The sequence below is a fragment of the Sus scrofa genome, chromosome 13, assembly GCF_000003025.6.
Source record: "Sus scrofa isolate TJ Tabasco breed Duroc chromosome 13, Sscrofa11.1, whole genome shotgun sequence".
NCBI classification, from domain to species: Eukaryota; Metazoa; Chordata; class Mammalia; order Artiodactyla; family Suidae; genus Sus; species Sus scrofa.
In genome coordinates, this window is record NC_010455.5 from 150164986 (window position 1) to 150177677 (window position 12692).

The following is a 12692-nucleotide window of genomic DNA, read 5'->3' on the forward strand; positions in this document are numbered from 1 at the left end:
TTGGGAGGAGAGGGGCTTTTTAGGGCCATGCCTGCGGCAAATGGAGGTTTCCACGCTAGGGGTCCAATGGCTGTCACCCGACGCCACAGCCACAGCACTGCAGGATCCCAGCTGCCTCTGCACCAATAGTTCATGGCAATGCCCAATCCTTAACTCACTGAGCGAGGCCAGGGATTGAACCCAGAGCCGCAAGGTTTCTAGTCGGATTCATTTCCCCGACTCCCTCCCTTGGAATTTTTCTGAAGGAGTTTTCAACTTCCCAATGGCTCAGGAACCACACCATCGATAATTAAGTTACAAACAAACAAACACCTCTCAGAAAAGGGCCAGGAATGTTATTACGTATTCACTCATACAACAATCACTTGTGAATAAGAAAGTACACAAATTTAGCTTTCTCAACTTGTGAGGGCGGGCCAAACAGAGGGGAGGAGATACAGGAAAGTGCCGGTGGGTGGCGGAAGTAGGAGGAGTCTTTTAAAAGAGGTCTCTTGGGCCAGAGGCCATTGCGGACGTGAAGAAAATCTCCCTTTTGTGGACCTTGACTTTCCTGAGCATGGAGAGAGCAAAGGACAAAGAGGTAAATACAGTTTGATAGGTTTGTTTTTTTTATGTCTTTCTGAGCCTTCTGTTTTTCTCTTCCTAGAGCACACTGAAGTGCTTTCCCTTTTTTGAGAGGAAAAGAGGATGCCTTAGAGTTTCTTTCTGTTTGTTTGTTGTGCCTCAGTTTCTCTTTTACATGTGAAAGTTCCCGGGCCAGGTATCCGACCTGCGCCACAGCGGCAGCAGCGCAGGATCCTGGACCCTTAATTAACCCACTGTGCCACACCGGAACTACTTTTCTTTTTTAAAGACGTGAACTCCTGGATATGATTGCACCCTGATATATTGGATGAGATCCTTTAATTTCCCTCCTACAGACGCAGGTTCCAAACCAAAGGTGTTGGATCTAGATTTATATTTTCCCGAGGTCGTTAGGGCCAAGGAATAATCAGAAATGAGCATACTGACGAGAGACTCCAGACAGCCGCTGAGGTTGGAGAGGCTGTGGGGCTTGTTCAGAAAAGTTGAACTATTCTGCCAGGGAAATCTGAGTGCTTTCAGGGACTCCTGCCTGGAACCAAGTCATTTTTGCCCTCCCAATTTTAATGAAGACTTTTGTGAGGCCCCAAAGTCAGTACTTTCTCTAAGGGTTCTGTCAATTATAAGATTTCAATATGAATGTAAACCTATAGAGATGTAAAAAGACCATACAAATGTTAATTTGTCCTGAGCTCTTGTCTAGGAGGTGATAGGATTTAGATTCCAGAGCAAATCTGGGATTTAAGTTGATTTGGGATTTAATATCTATTTTAAATGCCTGTGTGCCCTTAGCTTTAGCACCTGAAAAACGAGTAACACATTGTCACCAGATTGCCCTGAAGAAAGAAAACAAGGAGTGTGTCTCACAAAACCTGATGGAAGATAGAGGATCAAGAAATATTAGTTTCTTTGTATCAATCAGCTATATTGCCACTGTTGTTCTCTTGTTTTATTTTATTTATTTTTATTTTTTGTCTTTTTAGGGCCACACCTGTGGCATATGGAGGTTCCCAGGCTAGGGGTCTAATGGGAGCTACAGCTGCCGGCTTACACCACAGCAATGCTAGACCTGAGCCATGTCTGCTACCTATACCACAGCTCACAGCAATGCTGGATCCTTAACCCACTGAGCGAGGCCAGGGATTGAACTTGCGTCCTCATGGATACTAGTCAGATTCATTTCTGCTGAGCCACGACGGGAACTCCTCTTGTTTCTTTTGAATTAACCAGCATTTACTGAGTGCCTACAAGGAAAGGGAAAGGAATTCTGCCTTTGTGGAATTTATAATCAGAATAACAGGCTTGGATTAAATCACAAAAGTAAACATAAAACTGCAACTAAGTGATAGGAGTGAGGAAGGCATAGTAGATTTGAATTGGTCTATAGTCCAGCAGAGCTTACCTGATGAGCTAACACCTGAAGTGAGATTCTGAAAGAGGATTTAGGTTTAAGAATATGAATATAAGGGAGGGCAATGTGTGTGAAGTTGAGTGATAGCCCTTCAGGCAAAGTAACTGGGCTGGGAGTTCTTGTTATGGCTCATTGGGTTAAGAACTAGATTCATGACATGGGGGTTTGATCCCTGGTCTTGCTCAGTGGATTAAGGATCCGGTGTTCCTGAAAGCTGCAGTGTAGGTCACAGATGTGGCTCAGATCTGGCATTGCTGTGGCACAGGCCAGCAGTTGCATCTGGGAACTTCTATATTCCACATGTGCAGCCATAAAATAAATAAATAATTCGAAAAAGTAATTGGCCTGGGCAGGAAATGAGTTTTGTGGCAGTAGCTTGGGGCAATAGTAGGGAAAGGTTGATAGGGAAGAGTTCTTAGGAGAGGGATGGGGAAAGGGGAAAACCTCCCAGCCTCCCAGGTGAGGGATAATGAATATGGTGGATGAGTGATGCTTTCTCCAAAGTAGACGCTAGTGTGTGTGTGTATATATATATATCTTGTACTTAATCGGCCTTCCGTTTTTCCATCATTGCCTCCCTATCTTAGAAATATCTTTTAAGTAAATACCCTTTCACCTCAGTATTCAGATGATATCCAGAAGATAATCCTTCTTGCCAGCAGAGTTCAGTGACTGTCTTGGTGCCTTGGATGGTGAGATACCTTAAGTCAGGTAGTGAAAATGTGGTGGGTTAGACACCAGAGGAGTGACTGAATGAATGGTTCCTCTATCCCCAGTGCAACTCTGCAAAGAAGTTAGCAGAAGAAAGTAATAGTTGCACATCCAAAGCCATGTCAGCAGAAACTGAAGAAGAGGAACAGGGGGCTTCTGGTGAAGCAAGTATGCAAAATAACTCAAGGAATGAGGCCAAAAGAAAAAGATCAATGAAAAATGACGAAGGTAAGAGAACTACAAGTCCTCCAATCCTAATTCTCTGGGTTTAAGAAGACTGAAGGATTTTTCTGAAAAAGTAGAAAATGTAGGGAAGAAATTCTGTATTCTGCAAATCCTGTACATCCTTCAAAGCCTAGCTCAAATCTCACCTCCTGGTTCTGAACATTATTTTGCCTACTCTAGCTGCTGGGTGTTAAGAATCTCAGTGTGCAATGATCCAGGGACAGACAGCTATAAATTGAAATCCCATCCTTAACTCCACTTCCTGCTCTAAAAAGTGAGGAAAGTAGGTTCTTAGCTGAGTTTGGTTGAGGTTGGTGTGGAGGGTCAGTTGTAATTTACATAGAATAATTAGGTAAACCACCTACACTCTATTGGACACAATGTGCACTCAGTGTCATAGTTGTGTCTCTTCTGGAGGTGTGTTTTCTAAGTCCCCCCCCCCCTTTTTTTTTGGTAAGTCTTTACTGAATGGTGAGAGTGTGTGAGATGCTGCAGGAGACTGAAATGCTGCCCTGACTGGGGTGCGCTGCCAGAATTATGAGCGTTAGTAATTGTGTAGCATTTCCAGGTGGTTTATTTTGTTGTGAGAGGGCAGGCACAGCTGAGTATTTATGACCTCAGGTCTAAAACTTCACTTATTCCCTGCATTGAAAGTGCAGGCTCTAGGTCAGCCTCTGGTTTAAAGCTCTCACAAAAGAGTAAGTGTGTGTGAGTAGTGGGGAGTTGGAGGAAGTTAAAAACTGAGGGATAGAATTCCTGTTGTGGTGCAGCAGAAACAAATCCGACTCCTATCCATGAGGACTCGGTTTCGATCCGTGGCCTCACTCAGTGGGTTAAGGATCCACCATTGCTGCGAGTTGTGGTGTGGGTCGCAGACGAAGATCAGATCCCTGTGTGGCTGTGGCTGTGGCGTAGGCCAGCAGCTGTAGCTCCAACTCGACCCCTAACCTGGGAACTTCCATATGCTGTAGATGTAGCCCTTAAAAGAAGAAAAACAACTGAGGGGTTCGGAAATATTGTCAGTCCCATAGGTTTGAGGTTCTGTCCTTTGGAGGTTTTGTGGTCTTTGGCAAGTCATTTAATTGTACAGTGGGGATTAGATTATGAGAACTAAAAGATTGTACTTTTGACATTTTGAAAGGCTACGCAAAAGTTAATTATTGCTAATTTTATCCCATTCTCCTTCAGCTACCTGTCCGAAAAAGATGCCTCAGTGTTGTAGCGGTATGAAACCTCAGAAGATGCAGATTCCTCCACTCCCTTCTATCCTCCCACCGGCCAACCTGATTCACAGAGACGTTCTTCGGGCTTGGTGCCAGCAATTAAAATTGAGCACCAAAGGCCGGGTGAGGGCTCAGAATGGGGGACGATGCTCTTGGGAGGAAGACTACAAGCCTTAGTTTGATGATTAACTCATTTTTCTCTTGTTTTAGAAACTGGATGGATATAAACGACTCTGTGAACATGCTTACCCTAATCAAAAAGTGAGTAATTTGTAGGGAATTTGGCAGAATGGAAGGTTTAGTTCTCATTGTAATTATCTATTTTAGCATCAGAAGCTGAGTAGAAATGTCTTTAATCTTTTAAACCCTCTTTGTAGGACTTCCCTGCCACAGCAGAGGAAGCCAGGATCCTGTCACCATCAAGAAGAAAGTTAATGATGGACAGGGGGGAGCTACCGCTGGAGGCTTCTGATAAAAAGATGTCTTTTGGAGGTGCTGCTCCTGCTGAGGTGGGGCACCTGCCCTTGAAGGAGCTGCTGCTCATGAGGGAGTTGTATCAACTTCTGACACAGAAGCTGTGTTTGCTTCCTGGAGTAGGATTGTGTCCGAGGCCGGGAGGGTGCAAGCAGTGGAATCACGAGAGACTTGTGGTAAGCTCATTTTTAAGAGATGGGAGGGAGAGTTTCCACTGTGGCTCAGCAGGTTAAGGACCCCGGCTAGTATCCATGAGAATTCCCGTTTGATCCCTGGCCTTGCTCAGTGGGTTAAGGATCCGGCATTGCTGTGGCCTAGGTCACAGATGCAACTCAGATCCAACTTGGCTATTGTTGCAGCATAGGCCAGCAGCTACTGCTCCAATTCAGCCTCTAGCCTGCGAACTTAGATGGTGAGTGTGGCCCTAAAAAGACAAAATAAATGAATGAGAGAGATGGGAAAATAAGTAAATAAGCTTAAATGATATTAACCACTGCTTAATTTCAGGGTATTATCAAAGTCACCTGAAAGCCTAGTGATTCCTGGGCTCCACCCACAAATTTTTCTGATTGAGTTCTGGGTGGGGCCAGGGAATTTGCATTTCTTTTCTTTTCCTTTTTTTTTTAGGGCCAAACCCGTGGAATATGGAGGTTCCCAGGCTAGTAGACTAATCGGAGCTAAATCTGCTGGCCTATGCCACAGGTGAAGCAATGCCAGATCCTAGCCACATCTGCAACCTACACCACAGCTCACAGCAACGCTGGATCCTTGACCCACTGAGGAAGGCCAGGGATCAAACCCACAACCTCATGGTTCCTAGTCAGGATGTGAACTTAGGGAATTTGCATTTCTAACAATTGCACATGATGGTAATTAGGGACCACACTTTGAAAACCACTGTTCTAAATTACTGGGGTCCTCAGAAGGGGATAGCAATCTGGCTTCATTTCTTTTTCCTCCCTTAAGGAATTAAAAGTAAAAGCAGGCTCTAAAATCAATGGCCTGAGCTTAAGCTCTGGATCTCCTAGCATCTAAGTAACATTAAGTTATTTGATCTAGTTCCCAGTTAACTCATGGTAAAGTATATTAATAATGATACACATCTGGAGTTCACATCCTGGTGCAGTGGAAATTAACTAGGAACCATGAGATTGTAGGTTCAATCCCTAATCTCGCTTAGTGCATTAAGGATCCGGCATTGCCATGAGCTGTGGTATTGGTTGCAGATGCGGCTCAGGTCTGATGTTGCTGTGGCTGTAGCATAGGCTGGCAGTTGTAGCTCCAATTCAAACCCTAGCCTGGGAACCCCCATATGCTATTGGTGTGGCCCTAAAAAGCAAATAATAATAATAATAATAACAATAATGATAATAATGCACATCTCATGATGTCATTCTGAGAGTGATAGGAAAGAAAACTAAGGAAGACTATGAACTGGTTAGCACATTACAATGCCTGTTGAGAGTTCCCCTATAACTGGTAACCTTCCCCACCCCCCTGCATGTCATTCTCTACCCCCCTGACAAAGACTGCTGCCAGGTCCTGCCAGCTGCCTGCCCCACATGGTGGAGTACCACTCCAGAATCTTGCTTCAGACATGTAAGATTCTCCCCGCCCTCCCATTGATTAAACTATTGATGTCTCAAAAAAATGAGATCCCTGAACCTACTTTATGAAGGCCTTCCCTGACCACTTGGGTTTAGTCTTTTTTTTTTTTTTTTCCTCTGTCTTTTTGGTGATGAACCTGTGGCATATGGAAGTTCCAGGCTGGGGGCAAATCAGAACTGTAGCCAGCCTATGCCACAGACATAGCAACGCCAGATCCTGAGCCACTTCTGTGAACTATGCCATAGCTCATGACAAAGCCAGATCCCCAACAAACTGAGAAAGGCCAGGGATCAAACCTGAGTCTTCATGTATACCAGTCAGCTTCCTTACTGCTGAGCCACCACAGAAACTCCATGGTTTAATCTTTCTATTGAAGGAAAACAGAATGTCACCCCAAAATATTCCTCTTTAGCATAAAAATCTTGAGCTGTAGGCAGTTAAAATGCAGCAAATCCAGAAAAAGCTCCCTCTTTTCTGCCGAAAGGCAGGATATCTATGCTTTTGCTGGAGATAGACTTATCTAGTGAGAGTGGGCACCACAGCAATCTACAAACAAATCTTATGCATTAGTTTCCTCTCATATATTTATGTTTGACACCCATAGAAACCTAAAACTGTTTTCCTTCATCTTGTCCTCTCTTTACAAATTTATTTATTTATTTGTTTTTTAGGTTTAGGGCCACATATGTAACATTTGCAAGTTTCCCAGCTAGGGGTCAAATCAGCTGCAGCCGCCGTCCTACACCACAGCCCATGGCAACGCAGGATCCTTAACCCACTGAGTGAGGCCAGGAATTGAACACAAATCCTCTTGGACACTATGTTGGGTTCTTGACCCTGCTGCGCCACAACAGGAACTCCTTTGTATAAATTTATTGTTCTTTGTCGAGGCTGTTATGTAAGATGGAGTTCTAAGTTACCATTTTGAATTAGTTTTGGTGATTTTTGCCTGCACAATATGCACCGCACAAATTCATAAACTGTTTTTCTATTGTTAAGTCTTTTTTTTAAAAGTCCCGGTGAAAACCTAAGATAGACAGAGGTCAAGTTTTGCCTCCCCTAGGCTATCATCTACCCATGTGCCTCTATACCACTTTGAACTGTATTTTTTGTTTCTTTTTAGAGATTTAAGAGGAGCTGTTTTTGTATTATTTTCTAAAGTGGAACAGGGTATGGTAGGTTAAGTTAGGTTTCCAGCATTCATATGCAAGAGCTGGCACTTGAGAGGAAAGTAGAATCAAAGGCTATGATGCAGTCAGTCTCAGACATTAGAATTTGGTGTTGCTGTGTTCATACTTCTCTCTTTCCTTTCCCAGAGGTCAAGTGGTGCGTGGTCCATGGGCGAAGTCTCCCTGGTAACACAGAGGGCTGGGTTCATTTACAGTTTCATGCTGGGCAAGCCTGGGTTCCTGAGAAGCGAAGGAGGGTATCTGCACTCTTTTTGCTACCTGCCAACACGTTCCCACCTCCTTACCTGGAGGATAATATGCTGTGCCCTGAATGTGTTCAAAGGTAATTACTGGTTCTTTTCTTTTCCTGTCTTGTCTTGTCTTTTTAAGGCACACCTGAGGCCTGTAGAGGTTCCCAGGCTAGGGGGTCATATCAGAGCCACAGCTGCTGGGCTACACCACAGCCGCATCAGCACAGGATCCAATCCGAGTCTGCGACCTACACCACAGGTCATGGCAATATTGGATCCTTATTGAGCAGTGCCGGGGATCAAACCGCAACCTCATGGTTCCTAGTCGGATTGTTTCCGCTGCGCCACAAAGGGAACTCCTACCAGGTACTTTTCTACACACTTAAAGTGGATGTCTGGTTTCTAGTTGTGATCGAGGGGAGATGCATATTAACATTAATTAGGCCTGTATTTCAAGCACAAGTTGTCAGTAAAAGAGTTTCACAAAAATTATTAAGTGTATTCCTAGGAAAAGCAATTTTTGCCTTGCCCATGGCACATGGAAATTCCCAGGCCAGAGATTGAATCCAAGCTGCAGCAGCTGTGACCTAGAATTGAACCTGCACCTCTGCAGCAACCCAAGCCACTGCAGTCTGATTCTTTTTTTTTAATTACTCAATGAATTTTATTACATTTATAGTTGTACAACAATCATCACAACCAAATTTTATAGAATTTCCATCCCAAACCCTCAGTGCAGTCTGATTCTTAACTCACTGTCCCATGGCAAGAAGTCCCCAAAGAGCTTTTTTTTGGGGTCAGGGCTTAATGCTTCTATCCAAAATGTTGGGGCATCAGTCATTGTATAATTACTATATTCCAGGTATATATATATGCATTATACAGAGATAATGACTAGCAAAAAAAATCCCTTCTTTTAAATTTTAAGTGGTCTACAGTCTAATGGGGATGACTGGTATGTAAACAGCTATATTACCGTGGCTGGTCTCAAAGAAGAGTTTTCTTAAATCAAGGGAAGAATTGATGGAAAAAATAAAAATCATTTGGAGTTCCCGTCATGGTGTAGCAGAAATGAATGACTAGGAACCATCAGGTTTCAGCTTCAATCCCTGGCCTGCTCAGTAGGTTAAGGATCCAATGTTGCTGTGAGTTGTGTAGGTCACAGACATGGCTCAGATCTGGTGTGGCTGTGGCTGTGACTGGCATCTGTAGTTCTAATTTGATCCCTAGCCTGGGAACCTCCATATGCCATGGGTGCAACCCTAAAAACCAAAAAAAAAAAAAAATCATTAAAAAAAAATTAAGGGAAGAATCAAATAGATGGAAAGGAAGAATAAGGTCATTTTTTATTATAGGGACCAATGCCAAGGTTGTGAAAGGACTTAGGACAAAGTAGAAGTTGCAAGTAGTGACAATATGGTGGAAAATAATAAGCGTGAGATCATCCCTGGGTGATGGGACACTGAAGGATTTTTTTTTTTTTTTTTTTTTTTTTTGTCTTTTTGTCTTTTCAGGGCCTCACCTGCAGCATATGGAGGTTCCCAGGCTAGGGGTCTAATTGGAGCTACAGCTGCCGGCCTACACCACAGACACAGCAATGCGGGATCCTTAACCCACTGAGCAAGGCCAGGGATCGAACCTCAACGTCATGGTTCCTAGTTGGATTCGTTTCTGCTGTGCCACAATAGGAACTCCCACTGAAGGATTTTTAAGCAGGTAAATGAGGCTTACACTTCCCAAGGAGGAAAGGTATAATAAGATCTATTAGAAAAATCATGTAGGAGTTCCCTTCCGTGGCTCAGTGGTTAATGAACCTGACTAGGATCCATGAGGACCTGGGTTCGATCCCTGGCCTTGCTGTGGCTGCAGCTCTGATTCTTCAACCCCTAGCCTGGGAAATTCCATATGCTATGAGTGCAGCCCTAAAAAGAAAAAAGAAGAAAAAAGAAAAGAAATGGCACATGGAGATTCCCAGGCTAGGGGTCTAATCGGAGCTGTAGCTGCCGGCTTTTGCCAAAGACATAGCAACGCAGGTTCCAAGCTGATTCTGCGACCTATACCACAGCTCACAGCAATGCTGGATCCTTAACCCACTGAGCAAGGCCAGGGATTGAACCTGCAACCTCATGGTTCCTAGTCAGATTTGTTAACCACTGAGCCACAGCGGGAACTCTGGACATGGCACTTTCTATAGGTGCTGAAAGAGAACACTGGCTTCTAGATAATTATTTGGTAATTCTAAAACACTGATAAGGTAAGATGTATGTTTTAGCTGAGGATAGAGCTTCAAGGAACAACAGCATTTTAGAGGCATTTTAAAGGAGACAGAAAAGAAACAAGGAGAAGAACTGAAATATGAAGTCAATGGAGGGAATTTGCATTGGGAAATTGTCACAAGTAATATTGAAGCTGTGAAAGTCACAGATAACATGCATGTAAAAAAGATTCAAAGCAGTAAAGAATATTGATAATTTGGTATTGGTTGAAATAAGGGGAGAAGATAAATAGGGCTGCAATTGGAGGTATTTTCTTCTTTTTTTGATGACTGTTGCAGCAGCTTGATGTGGGATCTCAGTTCCCAGACCTGGGATCAGTTCCCAGTCATGACTGAACCCAGGCTGTAGCAGTGAAAGTGCCAAATCCTAACCACCCAACCAGTAGGGAACTCCCTGGGCTTAAATTTTTTCTGAAAGGCACAAGTGGAAGGTAGAGGAGAAGGATGCTCAAGGGGAATTGTTTATTTTGTGTTAAGCAGGCTAAGTGTGCCTCTGGACTTAGCTTGGGAGGGGGGCCTATGGAGGAGGAGGAGGATGGATGGAAAGAAGCCCATCTCCCTAAACAGAGAGGCTTGTGCCGCCCAGACTCGGCTTCCAGGGATGCATTTCCTCACCCCTCTGCAGTTGTCCAGGAACCATGGAGCACTTCATCCCAAGCGCTCTCTTGGCCTGCTGGGGACCCACCTTTGGTGTCATGATGACTGAACACCAGATATGTAGGACAACTGGCAGAGGATAGAAGCCTGAAGTAAATGGGGGGCCTTCAGCTAGATTCCCCATCTACCAGCCAGGAGTGCAACCCTCAGGCCCTGGCACAATTATTATGTCCTGCTGGAGAAAGTATGTGAGTGTACACTCATCTTTTCCCATTTTGGCTGTCCTGCATCCTGTTGCAATTTCTCTGCCAAACAAATTGAATACAGTTGAGGTCACTTTGGGTAGCCCTTTATGATACACTTGGGCCACTGGACAGATGGTAAAACTTCCACTCTGGGGCCTCTCCTGCCCATAATTTGCATGGGATAGGAATATATTTGAGAGACATAACTTGGATGATTGTCATTCCTTGATGGCATGACCACATGCTTCCTGTACCTGATCCTAAGGTTGAAGGGCAATTTTATTGGCATTCCAGAGTGGACTTCTTGGTTATTTTCAAGAATACCACTTGAGGAGTTCCTGTTGTGGCTCAGTGGTTAACGAATCTGACTAATAACCATGAGGTTGCGGGTTCGATCCCTGGCCTTGCTCAGTGGGTTAAGGTTCCGGCGTTGCCATGAGCTGTGGTGTAGGTTGCAGACGCGGCTCCGATCCCACGTTGCTGTGGCTCTGGAGTAGGCCGGTGGCTACAGCTTCAATTCGACCCCTAGCCTGAGAACCTCCATATGCCTCGGGAGTGGCCCTAGAAAAGACAAAAAGATGCAAAGAAAAGCAAAGAATACCACTTAATATTTCATCTTGATTCTAAAACATTTTATTTGCTTTATAGGAATAAAGTATTAACGAAAAGCCTGCAATGAGAGAAAGGGTACAGCTATGATTACGATTAACGATAGAGTGACTACAATCAATGCCATGGTGCCATTTGACAGCTGAACTCGGGCCAGGGAGCTCCGTGTTCTCCATGCTTCCTGCTTACATGGTGCACAGCCTGGTGGGTTGCATGAAAAAAATCCTGTGAACTCCTAGACAGGAAGCAAAAGTGGAAGCAGCTGCTCTCCAGAGATTCCCAGCCCCAAGACAGCAGAGGAGAAAGGAGATGGGGACATTTTCAAAATACTAATTTCTGGAGTTCCCTGGTGGCCTAGCAGGTTAAGGACCTGGTGTTGTCACTACAGCAGCTCAGGTCTGTTTGTGCAGCAGCTCAGGTCACTGCTGTGGCATGGATTCAGTCCCTGGCCTGGGAGCTGCCACATGCCACATGCCACATGCCACAGGCAAGGCCAAAAAAGATAAAAATAATTAATTACCTGAATGGAATTATCTTACCTGAAGGTGCCCCAAGTAAATTTGTAAATTGGGCAAGATGGGGCTATAGATAAAAATTGATTATGTTGTCTGAGCTTAATTTAGCTTACCTTGTTTTGGGTGACTGTTATTTAGATGCATCCATATGTAAATATTCACAGGGCTATGCACTTATGTCTATATAACTAAGATGTAAGTTATATATATATGTATATAAAATTTTTAAGTGTCCTGAACTGAATGATAAATTATTTTTCCTCTAGTAAAATGTTTTTTGGGATAATTGGGGAAATTTTAATACAGATTGGATATTAGGTGATACTGTAGGAATATTAAGTGTCTTTGTTGTGATAACCGTGTTGTGGTTATGTAGGATTATACACCCGCAGAATATACAAAAAAAATTGCATTAACTTGCTAATCAATTAGTCAATGAGGTGTAGAATATATAGGTATTGTGCCAACATTTTTGTTTGAAAATTTTGAAATAAAAGCTTTTATTTTAAAATAAAATATTCAGTTGCATATATGAGAAATATATGCCAAGACAAGGAAACAACCTAAATGTCCATTGACAAAGGAATGGATAAAGAAGATGTGGTACATATACACAATGGAATATTACTCAGCCATTAAAAGGAAAGAATGGCATTTGCAGCAACATGGATGGACCTGGAAATTATCATGCTAAGTGAAGTTAGACAGTGAGACACAAATATATGCTATCATTTACATGTGGGATCTAAAAAAAGGACATAATGAACTTCTTGGCAGAACAGATACTGACTCACAGA

At 43.5% G+C, this 12692-nt stretch overlaps 1 protein-coding gene across 1 annotated transcript; it reads left to right on the forward strand.

Annotated features, from left to right (window-relative positions):
* On the forward strand, positions 500 to 11727 carry DPPA4 (developmental pluripotency associated 4). The gene is given in 8 exon segments (XM_005654065.3): positions 500 to 580; positions 2770 to 2932; positions 4118 to 4275; positions 4363 to 4413; positions 4530 to 4658; positions 4661 to 4802; positions 7551 to 7746; positions 11420 to 11727. Coding segments are annotated over 8 exon segments (894 nt in total). The 5' UTR covers positions 500 to 556; the 3' UTR covers positions 11451 to 11727.